Source organism: Callorhinus ursinus, unplaced genomic scaffold (assembly GCF_003265705.2).
Source record: "Callorhinus ursinus isolate GAN/ISIS: 27379988/994484 unplaced genomic scaffold, GSC_fseal_2.0 scaffold4, whole genome shotgun sequence".
NCBI lineage: Eukaryota > Metazoa > Chordata > Mammalia > Carnivora > Otariidae > Callorhinus > Callorhinus ursinus.
Genome location: NW_027397066.1, coordinates 11,680,940 through 11,698,563, shown reverse-complemented (window position 1 = coordinate 11,698,563; position 17,624 = coordinate 11,680,940). Strand labels below are relative to the sequence as shown.

Genomic DNA, 17,624 nt, shown 5'->3' with positions numbered 1-17,624 from the left:
CAGGCCCTGGGAAAGAGACCCTCACAGATTCCTAGCTTGAGTTAGGATCTATGGCTCTTGCCTTCTTTCCCTTTTGGGATTCTTCTTCTTTTTTTTTAAGAAAGAGAGCATGCATGTGAACCAGGGTTGGGGGGAGCCAGTGGGTAAGGGTGGAGGTAGAGGAGAGGGGGGCAAAGGGAGAGGGAGAGGGAAAATCTTAAGCAGGCTCCACGTCCAGCATGGAGCCAGACGCTGGGCTCGATCTCACGACCCTGAGATCATGACCCGAGCCGAAATCAAGAGTTGGATGCTTAGCTGACTAAGGCAACCAGGTGCCCCATCCCTTTTGGGATTCTTAAAAAAGAAATGAAGATCATCTCCAGAGAGTCTCTCCCAGATACCTCTCCCCTCCTCCTAACGACACTCCTGCATATGTGCACTGAACTTTACAATTTACCAAGTATTTCTTATTCATTACTGGCCAAAGTATAAATTGTCTCTTTCTACCAGACTGTCTTTCCTTTTCACAGATAAGGGTATCAGACAAACCATGAGACAATAGAATTGGAATACTTAAGACAACAGCTGCCAGAGAAACCCTCTTTCTCTCTGGAACACCACTGATTACAGTATTACAAAAACATCTGTGAAGCACCTACTATATTTGCGGCCTGTGTTAGACTCTGGGGTTGCAGAGATGCATCAAATGCACTGAAAGGGCCAGCAGACATGTAAACAAATAATCACAATCCAGTGGGAGGCACGTTAGACTACAGGCATGGGCATGGGCCAGAAGAGTCCAGAGAGGGAGATGAAAAACCCAATCTAGTGGATGCAAGGGTAGAGGGTGAAGATTTGGGCAGGCTTAATGCAAGCGTTGATATCTGAGCTGTCTTAATGAGCCTACACGGAAATGTATAACACAGAGGATCAACCAAGCTTCCTTGTAATTTGAACGGAATGGTTCAACACTTAAAAAAAAATTCTGTAGAGACCAAAATAAGAGAAACACCTATATGTTATTTTAAAAAAGAGCTTTTCTCCCCACAGTTGAGCTTTGATGCAATCAAGGTGAAGGGGTTGGGCTATGGCTCGAGGAAGCAATGTTATGCACAGATTCAAGAGCTTAAATGGACATTTACTAGTAACCAAATGCTGGAAATGGTGATGATCAGATGTTCTGGAGTGGGTGGAAGAGTTAGGCAGTAAAAAAAAAAAGAAAGAAAAAAGAAAAAAAAAGGGTAAAATGATGGGGGATAAATTTAAAAGGAAGATCCTAGATGCCAAAGGCCAGAACGGTGCTCTTCAGTGAATCAGATGACGCTGGGTGACCCTGGATAAGCCACCGACACATTTTCCCTTTTGTAAAATGGAGATATTAACAGTAGTGAGAAGTAAGTGAAATAATCTGTATGAAAGAGCCTTAGCATAGTTCGGGGAAGCTGGTGAATGGACAGGAAAGATCAGCCTTCCTCATTACATGGGCAAGGGTACCAGCGGGTAGAAGTTTTAATTTTTGCTCTTTCTTTCTTTAATTTGTGCTCTAAAGGGGGTAAGAGACTCAGGCTCACCTTACCCTGGTTGGGGGTTCCCCACTGCCCCAGTGTAGTGAAACGTAGTAGGCATCACTCATGTCTCGGAGCAGATAAAAGGGAAGTCACATTTTTATGCTCAAAGCATGTGTGTTTAGAACCTAGGACATACACCTCTCGGGTATCTGCCTAGCTCACACCCACTTCTCTGAGAACCGTTCCCCACCTTCAGGCCAGCGCCTGGGGACCCTGCCTCTCTGGCTATAAGTGATTAGACCATGGATCAACACCTGACCCAAGTTAGGACCTTCAGCTTGTCTCCTGAGAAGCTGATGCTTGGTGGATGGTACCGTGGCTGAAAGGACCACTTCCTTCACGTGGAGATGAAGCAGACCCACAGAGGGAAGCAAGCCAAGAGAGCAATGGGCCTCCGAAGAACCATCTCACTCTTTTACCATCCACCGTCCACCATGTAGTTCAGCTGTACCTCTTAACCTTGTGTTCTCTGAGATATTCCCAATGAACCCCCTCTTTAGCCTAAATAGACTGAGTTGGTTCTATTACTTGCAACCAATAGGGTTTTGGCTTCAGTAAGACCGCCCCTCACCCCTAGCCCCCATGATCAACTACTATGTTCAACGTGGGGGTGGACATGCTACAAAGAAGTGAACCACTTGGCTGGGACCCTGTACTCTCCATCCCAGGGCCATCTGGAGGGCTCTCACCTTGCTGTGGGCTTCCTCACGGGAATGTCATAAGCCCGGATGATGTTCACCAGCACCTTTATGTCTCCATCGGACAGGTTTTGGGCTGTCACCTTCTTCCGACCTTTTCTCCTTGGCCTCAGTGGTCGCTTTTGTTCTGCCAGCTTGAAAAGGCTTAGCCCCAGAAAGCTAATGATTACAGAACAGGATTAGGACTCTGAGGAAAGGATAGGTCTGGAGCTGTGAGACAATTTCCCAAACTCTTCCCCAAGGGGCCCTCAAAGGCCCCTGAAAAACTCTTGTCTTTTTAAGGAGGGTGGAAATCGTCAAAGAAATTCTCCCGAGATTGGGGAGATCCTCTGGTGTGGGTCCTTAACACTGATTTTAACTGCTACTGATCAGAGGAAGAAAAGTGTGCTTGGGCCCCTCTTGCTTCCCGCCGCCTTGTGCTCTGCCTGCTCATCCCTCAAATGTGCGTGTGCTCTGCCTGCTCTCGACCTTTGCTCGGCCAGGCCAGTCCTGTGCATGGGTGCCCTCCCCACTTCCTCCTCGTCCGCCCCTTCAGGGCTGGTGTCTCCCTTCCCCAGGGCTCCAGCCACACCAGCTGGAAGGGGCGCGCCCTCTCCTGAGCCCTGGAGCACGCATTAACCTGCTCCATTCACATGGTGATGTTCACAGCCTTGGGCACTTCCGGGGGTACCTCTGCCTCTGGAGTTAGACAAAGCCGTGGGACTCCTGGCTCCGCTCACTGACCTTGGGCACATTATCTCACCTCTTTGTCTCTGTTTCATCATCTGTAAAATGGGGATGATCATACCTACCTCTTGGGGTAATGAAGAGGATAAAGGGAAAGCACCCCGGCACTGGTCTAGCACTGGGTGGATGCCCTACAATGGCAGCTGTTGGAAAGACAGGGTGGCATGATGGCAGTGATTCTGCAGGAGGAAGGGGTGGGCCAGGAGGATCCCTCTCCTGTCTCCCTCTCCCTGAGGCGAAATCCTGTAAACACTTGCAGGAGGATGGGAGCACGGGCAGTGAGTCATGGCGAGAGAAAGGGCGGCGAAGCAGATCATTAAAGTCCAGCCCAGAGACTGAACAGAGGCACAGACGTGTCTGGATCTGCAGGTTGACGCTATGGGGCCAGACGGCGCGGGACAGGGCCGAGCAGCCTCCTTCCGAGGGCCAGATGCTGGCTGGGGAGGCCACGGCCCCCGACGGGCTCCCACTTGCTCCCCTGCGGGTCTTCTATGGATCAAGCAGAGTGCTGGGTGCCTTACAGAGACTATTTTTAATCCTGACAAGAGGCACATTTACCCCATTTTTCACATAAAGAAACTGGGAGGCGACAGGATTTGCTGAAGGCTCCTCAGTAAGAGGGAGCTGGGGCTGCAACTCGGCTCACTCTGACTAAACAGCCACCTTCTTCTTCTTTTGAAAATACTGACATATATTTATTTTTAACTCCCTTAAAACAAGAGCAGACCCATTACATATTAATATAATGGAAAGTTATGAAAAATAACTATCTCCCCCCCCCAAAAAAAGACTGTGAGGAGAGTGACATTGCAAATCTTTTTTCTGTGTGTGACTCATTATCTGCATTTTACTATTTTTAATTTATTTTTATTGAGATGTAATTGTCATATAACTGTAAATTTAAGACGTACAGTATGTTGGTCTGATACATTTACATATTGGAATATGGCTGCCAGTGTGTTAGCCAACACCTCTATAACTTCACAGAATTATCTTTTTTTGGGGGGGGAACAATTAAGATCAAGGCGCTTGGTAACTTTGAAGTTTATGATCAGTATTGACTGTATTCACTCTGCTATGCCTGAGATCTCCAGAACTTATTTAATCACTAGTTGCAAGTTTATATCCTGAAACAACATCTCTCTGATTTTCCCACCCCCTGGCCACTGGTAACCACCCTTTTACTCTGTTTTTATGAGTTTGGCTTTTTTAGATTCCACATATGAATGAGATCATACAGTATTTGTCTTTCTCTGTCTGATTTATCTCACTTAGCATAATGCCCTCAAGGTTCATGTTGTTGTAAATTAAGCCCATCTTATTAATCACTCTGCCAGGATACCCACCTAACCCAGACTTGGGGACCTCTGAGAGACACCTTTGCCAGAGGGTCCTAACATGGCACATCCCTTCTCTTTGTCAAAATTCCTCCCCTCCCCCAGAGGTGGCTCTTCTCAGGAGACTTTGCCGCCCTGCTAGCAGTCAGCATGGAAACATCTTGGTGGTTGGGACCATCAGATATAGAAACATCTTAGTTTAATGCTAAGAACAAACCAAAATTAAAAGAAGAAAGAACATACCCTGAGCCTTCAGAACTTAATGCAGAAAGTAAAGCAGAAAAAGAAAAAGAAAGAAAAGAAATGGAAAAACAGCATGAAAAATCACCATCTATTCTAAAGTATAATTTTCATGACTGAAAAAATACATTCAGTGACTGGACTCTGGGCCTGGAATAAAGAGGGAGGGTTTGCATGAGTGTCTGTGGGTATAGCCTCCCGCCTGGATATGGATGGAGGCCAAGCCAAAGAAAGGGGTTGCCATGGATAGACATTTTTTTGTCTCCTTCCCAACTTGGTGGTGGAGAGAAAGTACATGCATAGGAAATAAACTTTTTAGGAGACCAAGAGATTTAATCACAGAACAGGTTGGGAAGTCAATGCACTGTATGGGGCCACCAATATGAAAGTTATTTTTCATCTTTTATGCCTCCACTTTGAGTTGAGATAATTACTCGATTATTCTAAGTAACAGGGAGACAATCAAGCAAATGCAATTAAATCCCAACTTCTATGTAAATATCCATTTTCCCTGCTGCCCCTGCCCCCTCACCAAACACACAGCAGCTCTCAGCCTCCCCCCACCCCCTGGAACCCCAATGCTTATTCTGAGCCACCCCCTCTGCCCCGCGTGTGTGGGGGAGTGAGGGACAGACTGGAAGGGGGAGGTAGAAAGCAGGGGGGAAATGCTGTCAGACTTAATCTGATTGCAGCAGGGAACCGGCACAGGCCTGCGGAGCTGACTTGCGCACAGTGGGAGATGAGATGGTGTGTACTGGGCGTGATAGAGAGCATCTCGTGAGACTTGTTCAACAAAACCCCCAACTAATGTAACCATGAGGTGTTAATCAGGTTTTACCAGTTCCCAGCATTACTGGGGGCCCAAATGTGGACCATACAAGGATAAACATCTTTTATGTACATGAAAATTTTAATATAATACAATAGAAAGAATATTTATAAGAAACAAAAGATTTGTTTGCTTTTACCTGATATTGGGAACTTCTTCTTCTATGATCAAGTCCGAAAGAAGAAAATGGTGTTTTGCAATCAGGAAACGATTTATCACTGATTCTCTAACCTGAGGACAGACAATTGTTTTATTTAAAATCTCCCTGGTACACAGACTTCACAGCTCACTCCCTTGACTCCTTCGAGTTTTCACCTCGCTAGGTGACACCTCAGTGCATCCCCCTAGTGCACCTGCACTTTTCTCCCTGGTGCTGACCTCTTCCTATAGAAATCATCCTGCTTTGCTCACTAACGTAAGCTTCCTAAGGCAGAGGGGGTTCTGTTTCATTCACTGGTATATTTGTGGGACCTGGGAAGGTTCCTAGTGGATGATAGTGAAATTTTGCTGAATGAATGAACAATTGGAAAAAATAGGACCAATCTTGAAGCGCACAGATTTCAGATTCTTAACTTCTTCCTCTATTCAGACTGATTTATTTTCTAATTATTCCTTAAATAGAGGACCTCTTAAATGTCATAAATTGTTTTTTCTTTTTTATAAGGAGCCCCCAGGGTAGATCATTTGCGTGGGAAAAATGTACTCTAGTGACTACAGCATTTCCTACAAGTTAAATTTATTAAAAGAAGGAAGGGCAAAAGGATATTTCAAGTTTTTCGTGCATCAGGGCAGTTAGTATGTAGTTTATAAAATATTTTCATTACAAAGGTGATATGATGCAAACATTCAAATATGAGAAAAATCATGACTTAGAAATTGTGTCCCTTATAATCATGCCCCACTCAAGATAACCACTGATAATATACTGAGATACATCCCAGTGTTCCATATGTTCAAAAGATGACGATGGCTGTTAATTTCATATCTGTAATTATGAGCAAGTAAGTCTGGAGAGGTTAAGTGACGTTTAAGTATCCCATAGAGAACTTCGAAGAATAGACACCACCCTCCCCCCAGTGTGAGGGTGCTGGTTATTTTCCCCCTCTGAGGACTCTGTAAAATGATTTTCCTTACCTGTTGGAGGTACTTGGCGACTATGGCCCTATGGGTATCTATGTGGTCCTTGGTTTCAATTACATTTCTGTCTCGTAAACGTTTCTCATAGTCCTAAAATTAAAAAGGAATAATTTTATGACTGTAAATTACTAGTACTCCCCCATGCAAGACTAGAGAATTTATCTTGAGATTAGAGAATTTGTCACTTGTGGTTTAAGTAATAAATTATGGTTCTAAATGTTTCTTCCACCTTCCTCTTCATTTTTGGTTCAAGATTGATCTTTGATGCAGTATACAGGTTTTTGAACCAGTTGGCTGAACTGGCTTATAAGTAGAAGATAATTCTGTAGAACAATTACAACTTAAGCTCTTTATGTAGGAAGAAAGAGGCTACAGAGATAACAGAGAGATTCAATATAGTTCAAGATGCTAAGCTCACCCAAGCAACTCAGCCAGAGCCTCTGCTCACATTTCTGTCTTTTCTATTTTAAGTGGAGCAATTACAAAAATAGTAAATAGCACCTGGCCCCAGCTGATGCGGGTCACCTACTTGGAGGAGAGTAGAGGGTGCGTGAGCTTTGTCTTCTTAGGCTGCTGAATTTGCTCTCTCTTTCTATCAGTAAAATCCCCCGTGGGCCCAGGAAGCTGCCATGTTCTGCTTCAGTCCTTTGCTGGTCACAGCTGAATACCCCAGGTGGCTCCTAACCCAGCCTGGGAAACTCAAGCAATCTGTTCCCAAGATTTCTTTCTTTCTTTCTCTCTCTCTTCCTTTTTTTTGTTTTGTTTTTTTTTTTTTAGATTTATTTATTTTAGAATGAGAGTATACCCGAGAGTGTGGTGGGGGGTAAGGGGAAGAAGGAGAAGGAGAGAATTCTCAAGCAGACTCCCTGCTCAGCACAACCCAACTCTGGCCGGACCCCAGGACCCTGAGATCATGACCTGAGCCGAAATCAAGACCCAGACACTCAACCGACTGTGCCACCCAGGTGCCCCTGTAGCTGTTCCCAAGATTTTTAAACTTGGGACAAGATGGAGAAAAGTCCTGGCCGTGTTTAGGTTCTGGATCCAGGGGTCACTGAGGCATAGATGAACCCCCGCCATTCATGCCTCTTTAGATATTTAAGTCTATTTTGGCATTTCATCATCCAATAAACGCCCCTTAGTGCCTGAAGTAGCTTAAATTGGCTTTTTATCACTCACCATCACAGATCCAAACTAATACAAAGAAGAACCAAGTAACCAAAAATATTCTCCAATAGTTTCCACACTTTCTGCATAAAAAAATCATACTGGTATCAATTTCTAATGGCTCTTCATTTACCTCATCAAACACTAACTTGCCTGTCTGGCTTTCACTGGCCTGCTGTCCCTGCCCGCCTCCCCCACCCCGCCCCAAACACACCCTTATTGCCTGTAGCTCCTCAAAGGCTCCCCACCTGCAGGCCCCCTCCTCCTGTGTGCCCTGCCCACCCAGGGCGGCTGAGACCCCAGCAGCTCCCCCCAGCGCTTAACCAAGCGTTGTGCTTGGTAAATACTTAATGGGTTAAACTGGCACTGAATTCCCGACAGGAACAGCGTGGCAGGATAATTTCCCATAGTAACACTTAAGATACTTTTCAACCCTAATTTTTCTTAGTTCATATGTCATTATATTGGGCAAAGAGATTATTTAAACATTAAGTTTAAGAAAAATAATGGAAACGTTAAGTGCTATAAACGAGAAACCAGTATGGCTACTGAGAACATGACAGCAAGAAAACACACACATAATAGTATACCAAATGGTACGGCGGTATTTTATTATGGCATTAACTCCTCCATGGCAATTTCTTACCTGGAATACTTTTTCCATAATTTCTCGGTCATATGCTGGAATTTGCTTATAATTTCGGAATTCTGGCACCTCTTGGCTTCTAAGACAAAGAAGCCTGAATCGTTTGGATCTATTCAATTCCTCATCTGAAACAAAGTTAAATTCTTGCTGCAGCTGTTCCAGGCGAAAGAAATCAGGGACATAGGATTCACCGCTGGTAGCAACCTACAGAAAACAAGAGACACAACTTTAGATGGCAGGCGGATTGCATCTGAAGAAACCCAGCATGGAGCTTTTGGGAATGGAAGCTGAATAGTTGTGGACTGAGATGTGAAACGTCCTGCATTTCATTTAAGGACAAAATGCACTACAATATAACAGTAATAAGGCAGATGCTCTTCTATTCCTGTACTAGCTATAAAAAGTACCGCAAATCATTTTCATTTTTTGGCATGCATGCTTCCCTCATAGGTGTTACGCAAATCTACAGCCTGAAAAGTGAGAAATTTGTATCAGTGTATTAGTAGGTGCCTATTGGAAATAGGATTCTTATATACACAGTGTATGTGAAATCTAATATATGTATTTAAAATATATTTAAAATATATTGCATATTAAAAGACTTAAAAATAACTTACTATAACTTGAAAAATATATTTAACAAAATATTTTGAATATTAAAAAAATATTATTTATGCGCACATGTAGATCAGGTCCCAGAATCAGCTGATCAGCTTCCCTGGCTCCAGGGCCATGCTCTTCTATCTCTGAACAGCACCTCATGGCCTTGGTCAGTGAGCAGAGAGAGCCAGAGATGGTTCTGGGTGCCAACCTCCCTACACTGGCACCAAAAGGATGGTTTCAGGGTACCACTGAGAGGCTGAGCAGGTGGGCTGCACTCTGCCCAGGTGTCTGCTTGCCCCTCTGCTGGGGGCTTTGCCAGTGGCACCCTCCTCCTCGCAGAAGGAAAGCCAGGGAGCAGAGATTTGCTGGGGCTTTGCACTGGGAAAGGTGATCCTGCTGTGAAAATCCGTTAAAAAGAGACTAGTCAGGAAGGCATCCCTGTGTTCTGTCCTTCTATGGGAAGACAAATAGTTTAAAAGAAAAACATGGAGTTGACACTTGTATTATATTACCACTGACTTAAAGATAGTAATCGAGGGCACCTGGGTGGCTCAGTCAGTCAAGCGTTTGCCTTCAGCTCAGGTCATGATCCCGGGGTCCTGGGACAGAGCCCCACATCAGGCTCCCTGCTCAGCTTCCTGCTTCTCCCTGTGTCTCTCCTCCCCACTCATGCTTGCTCGCTCTCTCTTGCAAAAATAAATGAAATATTAAAAAAAAAAGATAGTAATCCAAACGTGATTTGAAAACTCTACACGGAATAGACTATGCTCTAGGTAATATGGCCTATTCTTTCCAATATTTCTTTTAGTCACACTAAGAAGTATCATGTTGGAAGGAGAGCTTATAAAGAGAAAAATCAAAATAAACCAAAGCTTGCTTTGAGACTTATCTTAGAAATTTAAGGACAGAGGGCGCCTGGGTGGCTCAGTGGGTAAGCGTCTGCCTTCTGCTCAGGTCATGATCCCAGGGTCCTGGGATCGAGCCCCACATCGGGCTCCCTGCTCAGTGGGAAGCCTGCTTCTCCCTCTCCCGCTCCCCGTGCTTGTGTTCCCTCTCTTGCTGTGTCTCTCTCTGTCAAATAAATAAATAAAAAATCTTTAAAAAAATGACAATCCATAAATAAGTCCTGGAGATGTAATGTACAGCATGATGATTATAGTTAATAATATGGCATTGTATGTTTGGAAGGTGCTAAGAGTAGATCTTAAAAATTGTCCTTATAAGAAATTTAAGGACAGAAATGAACATGTTATCCTGGTTACAGTTCCCCTGCTGATGAACTCACACAAATGAATTTGATCACAGAATGTGTTGCTGTGGTCACTTTCTGGATCATCTACTTGTTTATTATGTTTTTATGGGAATTACGAACTTGGGCGTAAAAACAATTGTATTTGCCACCAAGAAAAATCATTTACTGACTAATGTTCCATTTTATTTATAAATTCACTGAAGAAAGAATTTTGAATGTTATGATAGACACAAGCAATTTATCTCAGACATACTTAAATGAAACCTAAATGATAATCTAATTAACCATCAAACAGGAAAACATAACCACCATTTCTGAAAACACTCCTATCAGCTGTTCCAGGTGTGATGGACTGACCACATGCTCTGAAATCAGATCGACTTGGACCCGAGTCCTCACCAGTCATGTGAGCTCGAGCAATGACTCTGAGCGGCTGCACTCAGGTTCCTCTCCATAGGAGGGGCCAAAAGACCTAAAGACCTCTCTTTAGGGTTTTGCAGAAGTTAGAGATGAGAGTAACAACAACACCACAGTAACAACTATTATTGATTGCACACCAATTGTGTGCCCAGCTAAGTGTGGAAATGCAGCAGTGCATGTCCTCATGGCCACACTGTGACGGCATCAGAGCGCCTAGAAAGCACGAGCCAGACGGGGCAGAGCCTGACCTTAAACCGGTCATTCAACCCAGCTCTCATGTTCTTAAACGCTATGAAAGAACACCATGTGAAAGAAAATGCGTGTGAAGGGCTGAGCTATTTCTTTTTTTTTTTTTTTTTAAGATTTTATTTATTTATTTGACTGAGAGAGACAGCGAGAGCAGGAACACAAGCAGGGGGAGTGGGAGAGGGAGAAGCAGGCTTCCCGCTGAGCAGGGAGCCCGATGTGAGACTCGATCCCAGGACCCTGGGATCATGACCTGAGCCACCCACGTGCCCACGGGCTGAGCCATTTCTATTATGATCACCCCAGCTCGAGAAATGGGGGTGTGCACACAGTTCTCCCACCACATTACCGAGATTAGCTGCATCAAAGGGGCATTGTTGGGGTCGTTCGGGTCGAGCTTGGACTCTGCCGCCCACTTGGCCAACTTTTTCAAGTCTGTCAGTCCAGATGTGCCAATAGATGAGATGGCATCTGCCCTCTTCAAAGCACTGGAAAAAAAGTGAATGCCATGAGATGGATATGTTCCCAGGGCAGTTTGCCTTAGGCCCACAAAATCCCAGGAACAGCCCTGTTTAGAGAGGCTCTTACTGTTTATGTGAGGAAAATCTGATAAGAAAGGAGTTGTGCCATTTTTCTTTACTTGATGACTGCTATTAAGTATGTTATAGGGATAATAGAGAAGGGCGACTGGGGAGAGAAAATAATTGCAAACAAGTCTGATAAGGAGTTAAGGTTTAAAATATACAGGGAATCATAGCTCAATAGTAATAACACAAAATCTAATTAAAAAATGGGCAGAGGACCACAAGAGACATTTTTCCAAAGAAGACATACGGATGGCCAGTGGGGACCTGAAAAGGTGCTAAACATCACCCCTCCCAGGGAAACACAAATCAAAACGACAGTGAGATATCACCTCACACCTGTTAGAATGGCCATCATCAAAAAGACACGAGATACCAAGTGTTGGTGAAGATGTGGAGAAAAGGGAACCTTGTGCACTGTCGGTGGGAATGTAAATTGGTGCAAACACTGGAGGTTCCTCAAGAAATTAAAAGTAGAACTGCTGTATGATTCAGTAATTCCACTTCTGGGTATATATCTGAAGGACACAAAATCACTATCCTGAAGAGGTACCTGCACCCCCACGTTTATTACAGCATTATTTATAATAGCCAAGACACATAAACAACTTAACTGTCCATCTGTGGAAGAAGGGATAAAGAAAATGTGGTATGGATACATAATAGAATATTACCCAGCCGTAAAAAAGAAGGCATCCTGCCATTTGCAACAACATGGATGGAGCATGAGGGCATTATGCTAAGTGAAATCAGTCACACCGAGCAAGGCAGATATTGTAGAATTTCACTTATATATGGAATTCTAAAAAAACAGAACTTGTAGAAACAGAGAACAGACTGGTGGTTGCCAGAGGTGGGGTTAGAGAGGGGGATGGGTGAAGGGGGTCAAAAGGGCGAAAGTTCCAGTCATACGATAAATAAGTTTGGGAGGTCTAATGTACAGCATGGCGATCATAGTTAACAATACTGTATTTTACATTTTAAAGGTCCTGAGAGAATAGATCTGAAAAGTTCTCACGGCAAGGAAAACAAAATTTGTCACTATGCATGGTGATGGATACAAACTAGACTTATTTGGGTGATTATTCCACAATAAACACATTAATCAAATCATTATGGTGTACACCTTAAACTTATATGATGTTCTGTGTCAGTTCCATCTCAATAAAACAAACAAACAAAATGAAGTATGATGTGGCCCCCATCCCTGAAGTCCCGGGATTCAGGCTAGATCTGCCTCGTGCCTCGCTCCCCACATAACTGGGGACTTAAACGCACAACTGATTGAAGCACCAACTTTGGACATGCCCGAGTTGCCAGGAGGCCCGGGGCTGTTGGCAACAGTGAGTTGGGGCTTCGTTAGCAGCACTGCATTTCTTGTTACTCACGCTGGGCTTGACCCCCTCTCCTGAGGAGTTGGAGCTTTGATCCCCGGCATGGAACTCAGTGGAATGGATACATCTGTCATGGTTATACCCCAATGCCTCCACGGGACGTGGCTGCTGGTCTCCTGACTGCAAAAGCACAGAGCAGCATTCCCTGTGCTCGTCTCAGGGACACAGGCATCAGAATCGGGGCGGAGAGGACATAAAGGGAACAAAATGAGCCCCACTCTGTTTTCACTCATGTCATAAATGACATCCTGTGAATTGGAGTGTCTTCTCGATGATCAGGGTAAGTCCTTTGGTTTTAGAGTGGAGGCACCTGAGGCCTAGAAGGGTAAAAGATCAATTCAAGGCACATCTGTTGGGGCAGGACGGAAGCAAGAATCGAGCCCAGGCCACCTGGCTCCCGTAGGCCAGGCTGCCTGGGCAGGCACTAGCCACAAGGAGGTGGGACCAGCCTAGGGGAGAAATGGGGGAGGCCCAGAGTGCCTTTTCTTCTGTTCTGGTAGGAACCTAAGGAGTTAGCAATTAAGGAAGAGATCTGACCATAGAGACTTTTATAATAACCGGAAGGTTCTGCAACCATCCTCATTCACACTGAGGACCACATATACACATGCTATGCACTTCCCCCATCTATAAAAAGAGGACAGGAATCCTTCATAGAGTTACTGGAGAGATTAAATAAGGTGAAGTGCTTTTTGCTGTTTCTGACACTGCTGAACATCTAATATTTATTAGGCTATTAATATTTTAATTCTTACCTCAAGAACAATAAAAAGACCCTGAAAATACTGGCACATGAGAATAAAAGGAAAGAATGTGACATTGCAAGCTTCTCCCTCCCATGTCATGAATGCAAATGCTGACATTACTATGCATTTACTCTAGACACACAATACCTTCTAAATCCGATGTTCTGCTGTGACAGTGGGGGAATTAAAGGGATCCCATTTTCTCCAATGGCCCAGGCCACACCGTTGGACACCTTCCCCGAGGTCATTAGAATCAGTTGATTACTACCGTCCGCTTCAAATGAGAAGGGCACTCCTAGGGAAACACCAGATTACACAGACGTTGTTGAGGAAAAGGGAGCGAGCCCAGCCCTGGTAGGAAAGCAGACAGTCAAGTGGGATGGAGGGGCTATAGGGCTGGCAGGATGGAACATAATTCCAATCAGCATCCCTGAACTTCTTCAGGCAATGACGCTCAGCATTGGCTGCTTGGTTCTAGCTCTGACAGCAGTATGTAGACCTTACAGAATGAATGAGGCACTGTGGAGTGGGACATCTGTGTGCCTGTTCTTGTTCTGCCACTTAACAGCTGTGTGACCACAAACAGATTGCTTAACTTCTCCGAGCCTTCGTTTCTTTATGTATAAAATAGGGATAAAAATAGTACCTCCTAAAAAAGATGACAATGAAGACCTCCATTCATTCACTCAGTCAACAGATATGCATTTGAGCCCCTCCTTCATGCCAGGCACTATTCTAGGGACTGCAGATTGCAGTAAAGAAGCAAAACTGATGAGAATCTCTGTTCTCAAGGAGTTTATATTCCAGCAAGGGAGGCAGGCAATAAATAAGAGAAATAAGAGGAACGTGTGAGTTTTACTATTAGATGTGGGGGTGCCTCCTGGATTTTGATGCCTGTTTCCTTCCCCAGATTAGGGAGGTTCTCTGCTACAATTTGCTCCAGTATACCTTCTGCCCCCCTCTCTCTTTCTTCTTCTTCTGGGATCCCAATTATTCTAATGTTGTTTTGCTTTATGGTATCACTTATCTCTCAAATCTCCCCCTGTGATCCAGTAGTTATCTCTTTTTCTCAGCTTCTTTATTCTCCATCATTTGGTCTTCTATATCACTAATTCTCTCTTCTGTCTCATTTATCCTAGCAGTTGGAGCCTCCATTTTTTACTGCACCTCATTAATAGCCCTTTTGATTTCTGCTTGGTTAGATTTTAGTTCTTTTATTTCTTCAGAAAGGGATTCTCTAGTATCTTCTATGCTTTTTGCAAGCTCAGCTAGTCTCTTTGTCATTGTTATTTTGAATTCTAGTTCCAACATCTTACTAATGTCTGTATTGATTAGGTCCCTGGCAGTCAGTACTGCCTCTTGTTCTTTTTGAAGTGAGTTTTTCCATCTTGTCATTTTGTTCAGAGGAGAATAGATGAATGAGAGAACAAAATGCTAAGAAAATGCTAAAACGGTAACAACGACCCTAGAAAAATATACACTAAACAAATCAGAAGAGATCTGAAACTGGGGGGAAAAGAAAGGAAAAAAAAATATGATTAGTCTGGTGAACAGAACAGAGTCACACAATAGATTTTGGGTGTATTTTGGTCTGTTAGAAGAAATTGCCTCCCAAAATTTTAAAGAAAGAAAAACATATATATATATACACAAAAATAAGGGTAAATACAATGAAGGGATGAAATATGTCTGTGAAGATGAAAATTTAAAAAGATTTTAAAAAAGGAATTGATAAGAAGTTGGTAGGAATGTAAGCTGTGCAGCCACTCTGGAAAACAGTATGGAGGTTCCTCAAAAAGTTGAAAATAGAGCTACCCTACGACCTAGCAATTGCACTACTGGGTATTTACCCCAAAGATACAAATGTAGTGATCTGAAGGGGCACATGCACCCCAATGTTTATAACAGCAATGTCCACAATAGCTGAACTATGGAAAGAGCCTAGATGTCCATCAACAGATGAATGGATAAAGAAGAAGTGGTATATATACACAATGGAATATTATGCAGCCATCAAAAAATGAAATCTTGCCTTTGCAATGACGTGGATGGAACTAGAGGGTATTATGCTAAGCGAAATAAATCAATCAGAGAAAGACAAGTATCATATGATCTCACTGATATGAGGAATTTGAGAAACAAGACTGAGGATCACAGGGGGAGAGAGGGAAAAATGAAACAAGACGAAACTGGACAGGGAGACAAACCATTGGAGACTCTTAATCTCAGGAAACAAACTGAGGGTTGCTGGAGTGGAGGGGGGTGGGAGGGATGGGGTGGCTGGGTGATGGACATTGGGGAAAGTATGTGCTATGGTGAGTGCTGTGAACTGTGTAAGACTGGTGAATCACAGACCTGTACCCCTGAAACAAATAATACATTATATGTTAATAAAAAAAATAAAATAAAAAAAAGAGGAAAATGTGGTACATTAGAGAGGCATAAATGTGGAGGAGAAACCATAAATTAGGGAACATATATAGAAAATGTGCATTTGGGGGGGCGGGGAAGGGCTGAACTTCTAGATGGGGTGGCAGCAGAGGCTCCATGAGAGGGGACTTTTGGATAAAGGCCTGAAGAAAAGGAGGAAATGAGACATGGAGATATGTTGGGAAAGAGCATTTTTGGCAGAAAGAGTAAATTCAAGTGCCTGAGGGTGGGGATACGCCCTAGTGAGGAGCCACACGTCAGAGCACTTAGTGCCTGGAAGACCGTGGCCACTCAACACACCTCAGCTACTCTTAAACTACTGGGCAACCACAAGCCTCACTTACTTATCTGGCCTCTACCGATTGGAAATAAATGATAAAAAGTCTCGGAGCAGTTTGTTTAATCTCAAGGAAGGAAAGATTTTCAAGCACTAAATATAGCGACTGCAGGCCCTGGAGTTCCAGTTAATATTAGCAGCACAAAACAGAACCACTGTTACGCTATAAGAGCATCTTTGTATTTTTCAAAGATCTTTCCTTCAAACTGAACGTCCACTTTAGTCTTCAAAATAACCCTAAAAGACATTAAAGGAGGTATCTTTAGATTCATTTTATGTATGAAGACAATGATATTCAAAGAGATTACATGATTACTAGGGTGCCACACCTTATCAGTATGAGAGCTGGAACTAAAGCCTAGATCTCCAGACTTGCAGGTTGGCGATTGGATTTGAGCCTCAAAGAATTCTTGCAGATACATATCCAGATACGAGCTCACAATAGAAAATCACTAGACACATAAGGAAACAAGCCACCATAAATAAGGGGCAACAGAATCAAAACAATAAGCAGGTAGGTATTGAAATGATCAGATACAGAATGTTAAAAAGTATGTGTAATATGTTTTTAAAAATAAAGGAAGTAATGACTGAATAAAAGAAATGAAATGATTGAGAGTCGGAGGAAAGGACAAACGTTATCAGAACTGACCAGACAGATTGGAAAAGAACTAAACAGAATTTCTAGAGGTGAAAAATGCAATAATTAAAATGAAAAACTGAGTGATGAGCTTCAGTGATTAGACACAGCCAAAGAGTGAATTCATGACTTGGAAGACAGATTTAAAGAAGTTTTACAGAATACAGTAGTGAAAGAAAAAGATAGCAAGGTATATTATGGAGGTTAAGAAACATGGTGAACAGAGAAGGTACGTCATCTATCTAATCACAGTTATAGGGGATAAGAGAGATAATATTAATTAATAATATACCTATTACAATTAAGTTTTTTCAATTTTTTCAGCCTTATGAATAATACCATGATGTACATTTTTTTATGCACAAAGCTTTGTCCTCGTTTCAAATTATTTCCTTACAAAACATTCCTAGAAGAAAAATTAAGGTCTTAAAGGCATTTTAAAGGTCTTTATCCACATTGTCAAACTACTTTATATTGCCTAGATATATGAATTTACTGGCCACCAACAGTATACAAAAAAAGACTGCAAAAAATTGCATATCATCATTTTAATTTGAATTTCTGAAAGCAATTTTATAATTAGCTGGTTGTTTGAAAATGGAAAAAAAAAAGCTATGTTCAAAACTGACAGTAAAATCGTGAGCC

The 17,624-nt window shown here is 43.0% G+C and overlaps 1 protein-coding gene across 1 annotated transcript in view; it reads right to left on the bottom strand.

Moving 5' to 3' along the window:
* The window catches only part of CC2D2A (coiled-coil and C2 domain containing 2A), a 130,425-nt gene that overhangs the window by 34,565 nt on the left and 78,236 nt on the right, over nt 1-17,624 (bottom strand). Inside the window, exons 19-24 of the mRNA XM_025887332.2 lie at nt 13,720-13,867; nt 11,198-11,336; nt 8,328-8,531; nt 6,512-6,604; nt 5,517-5,608; nt 2,237-2,404 (exon numbers count right to left, since the gene is read on the bottom strand). Coding sequence (XP_025743117.1) covers nt 2,237-2,404; nt 5,517-5,608; nt 6,512-6,604; nt 8,328-8,531; nt 11,198-11,336; nt 13,720-13,867 — 844 coding nt within the window. The remainder of the gene's footprint in view (nt 1-2,236; nt 2,405-5,516; nt 5,609-6,511; nt 6,605-8,327; nt 8,532-11,197; nt 11,337-13,719; nt 13,868-17,624) is intronic.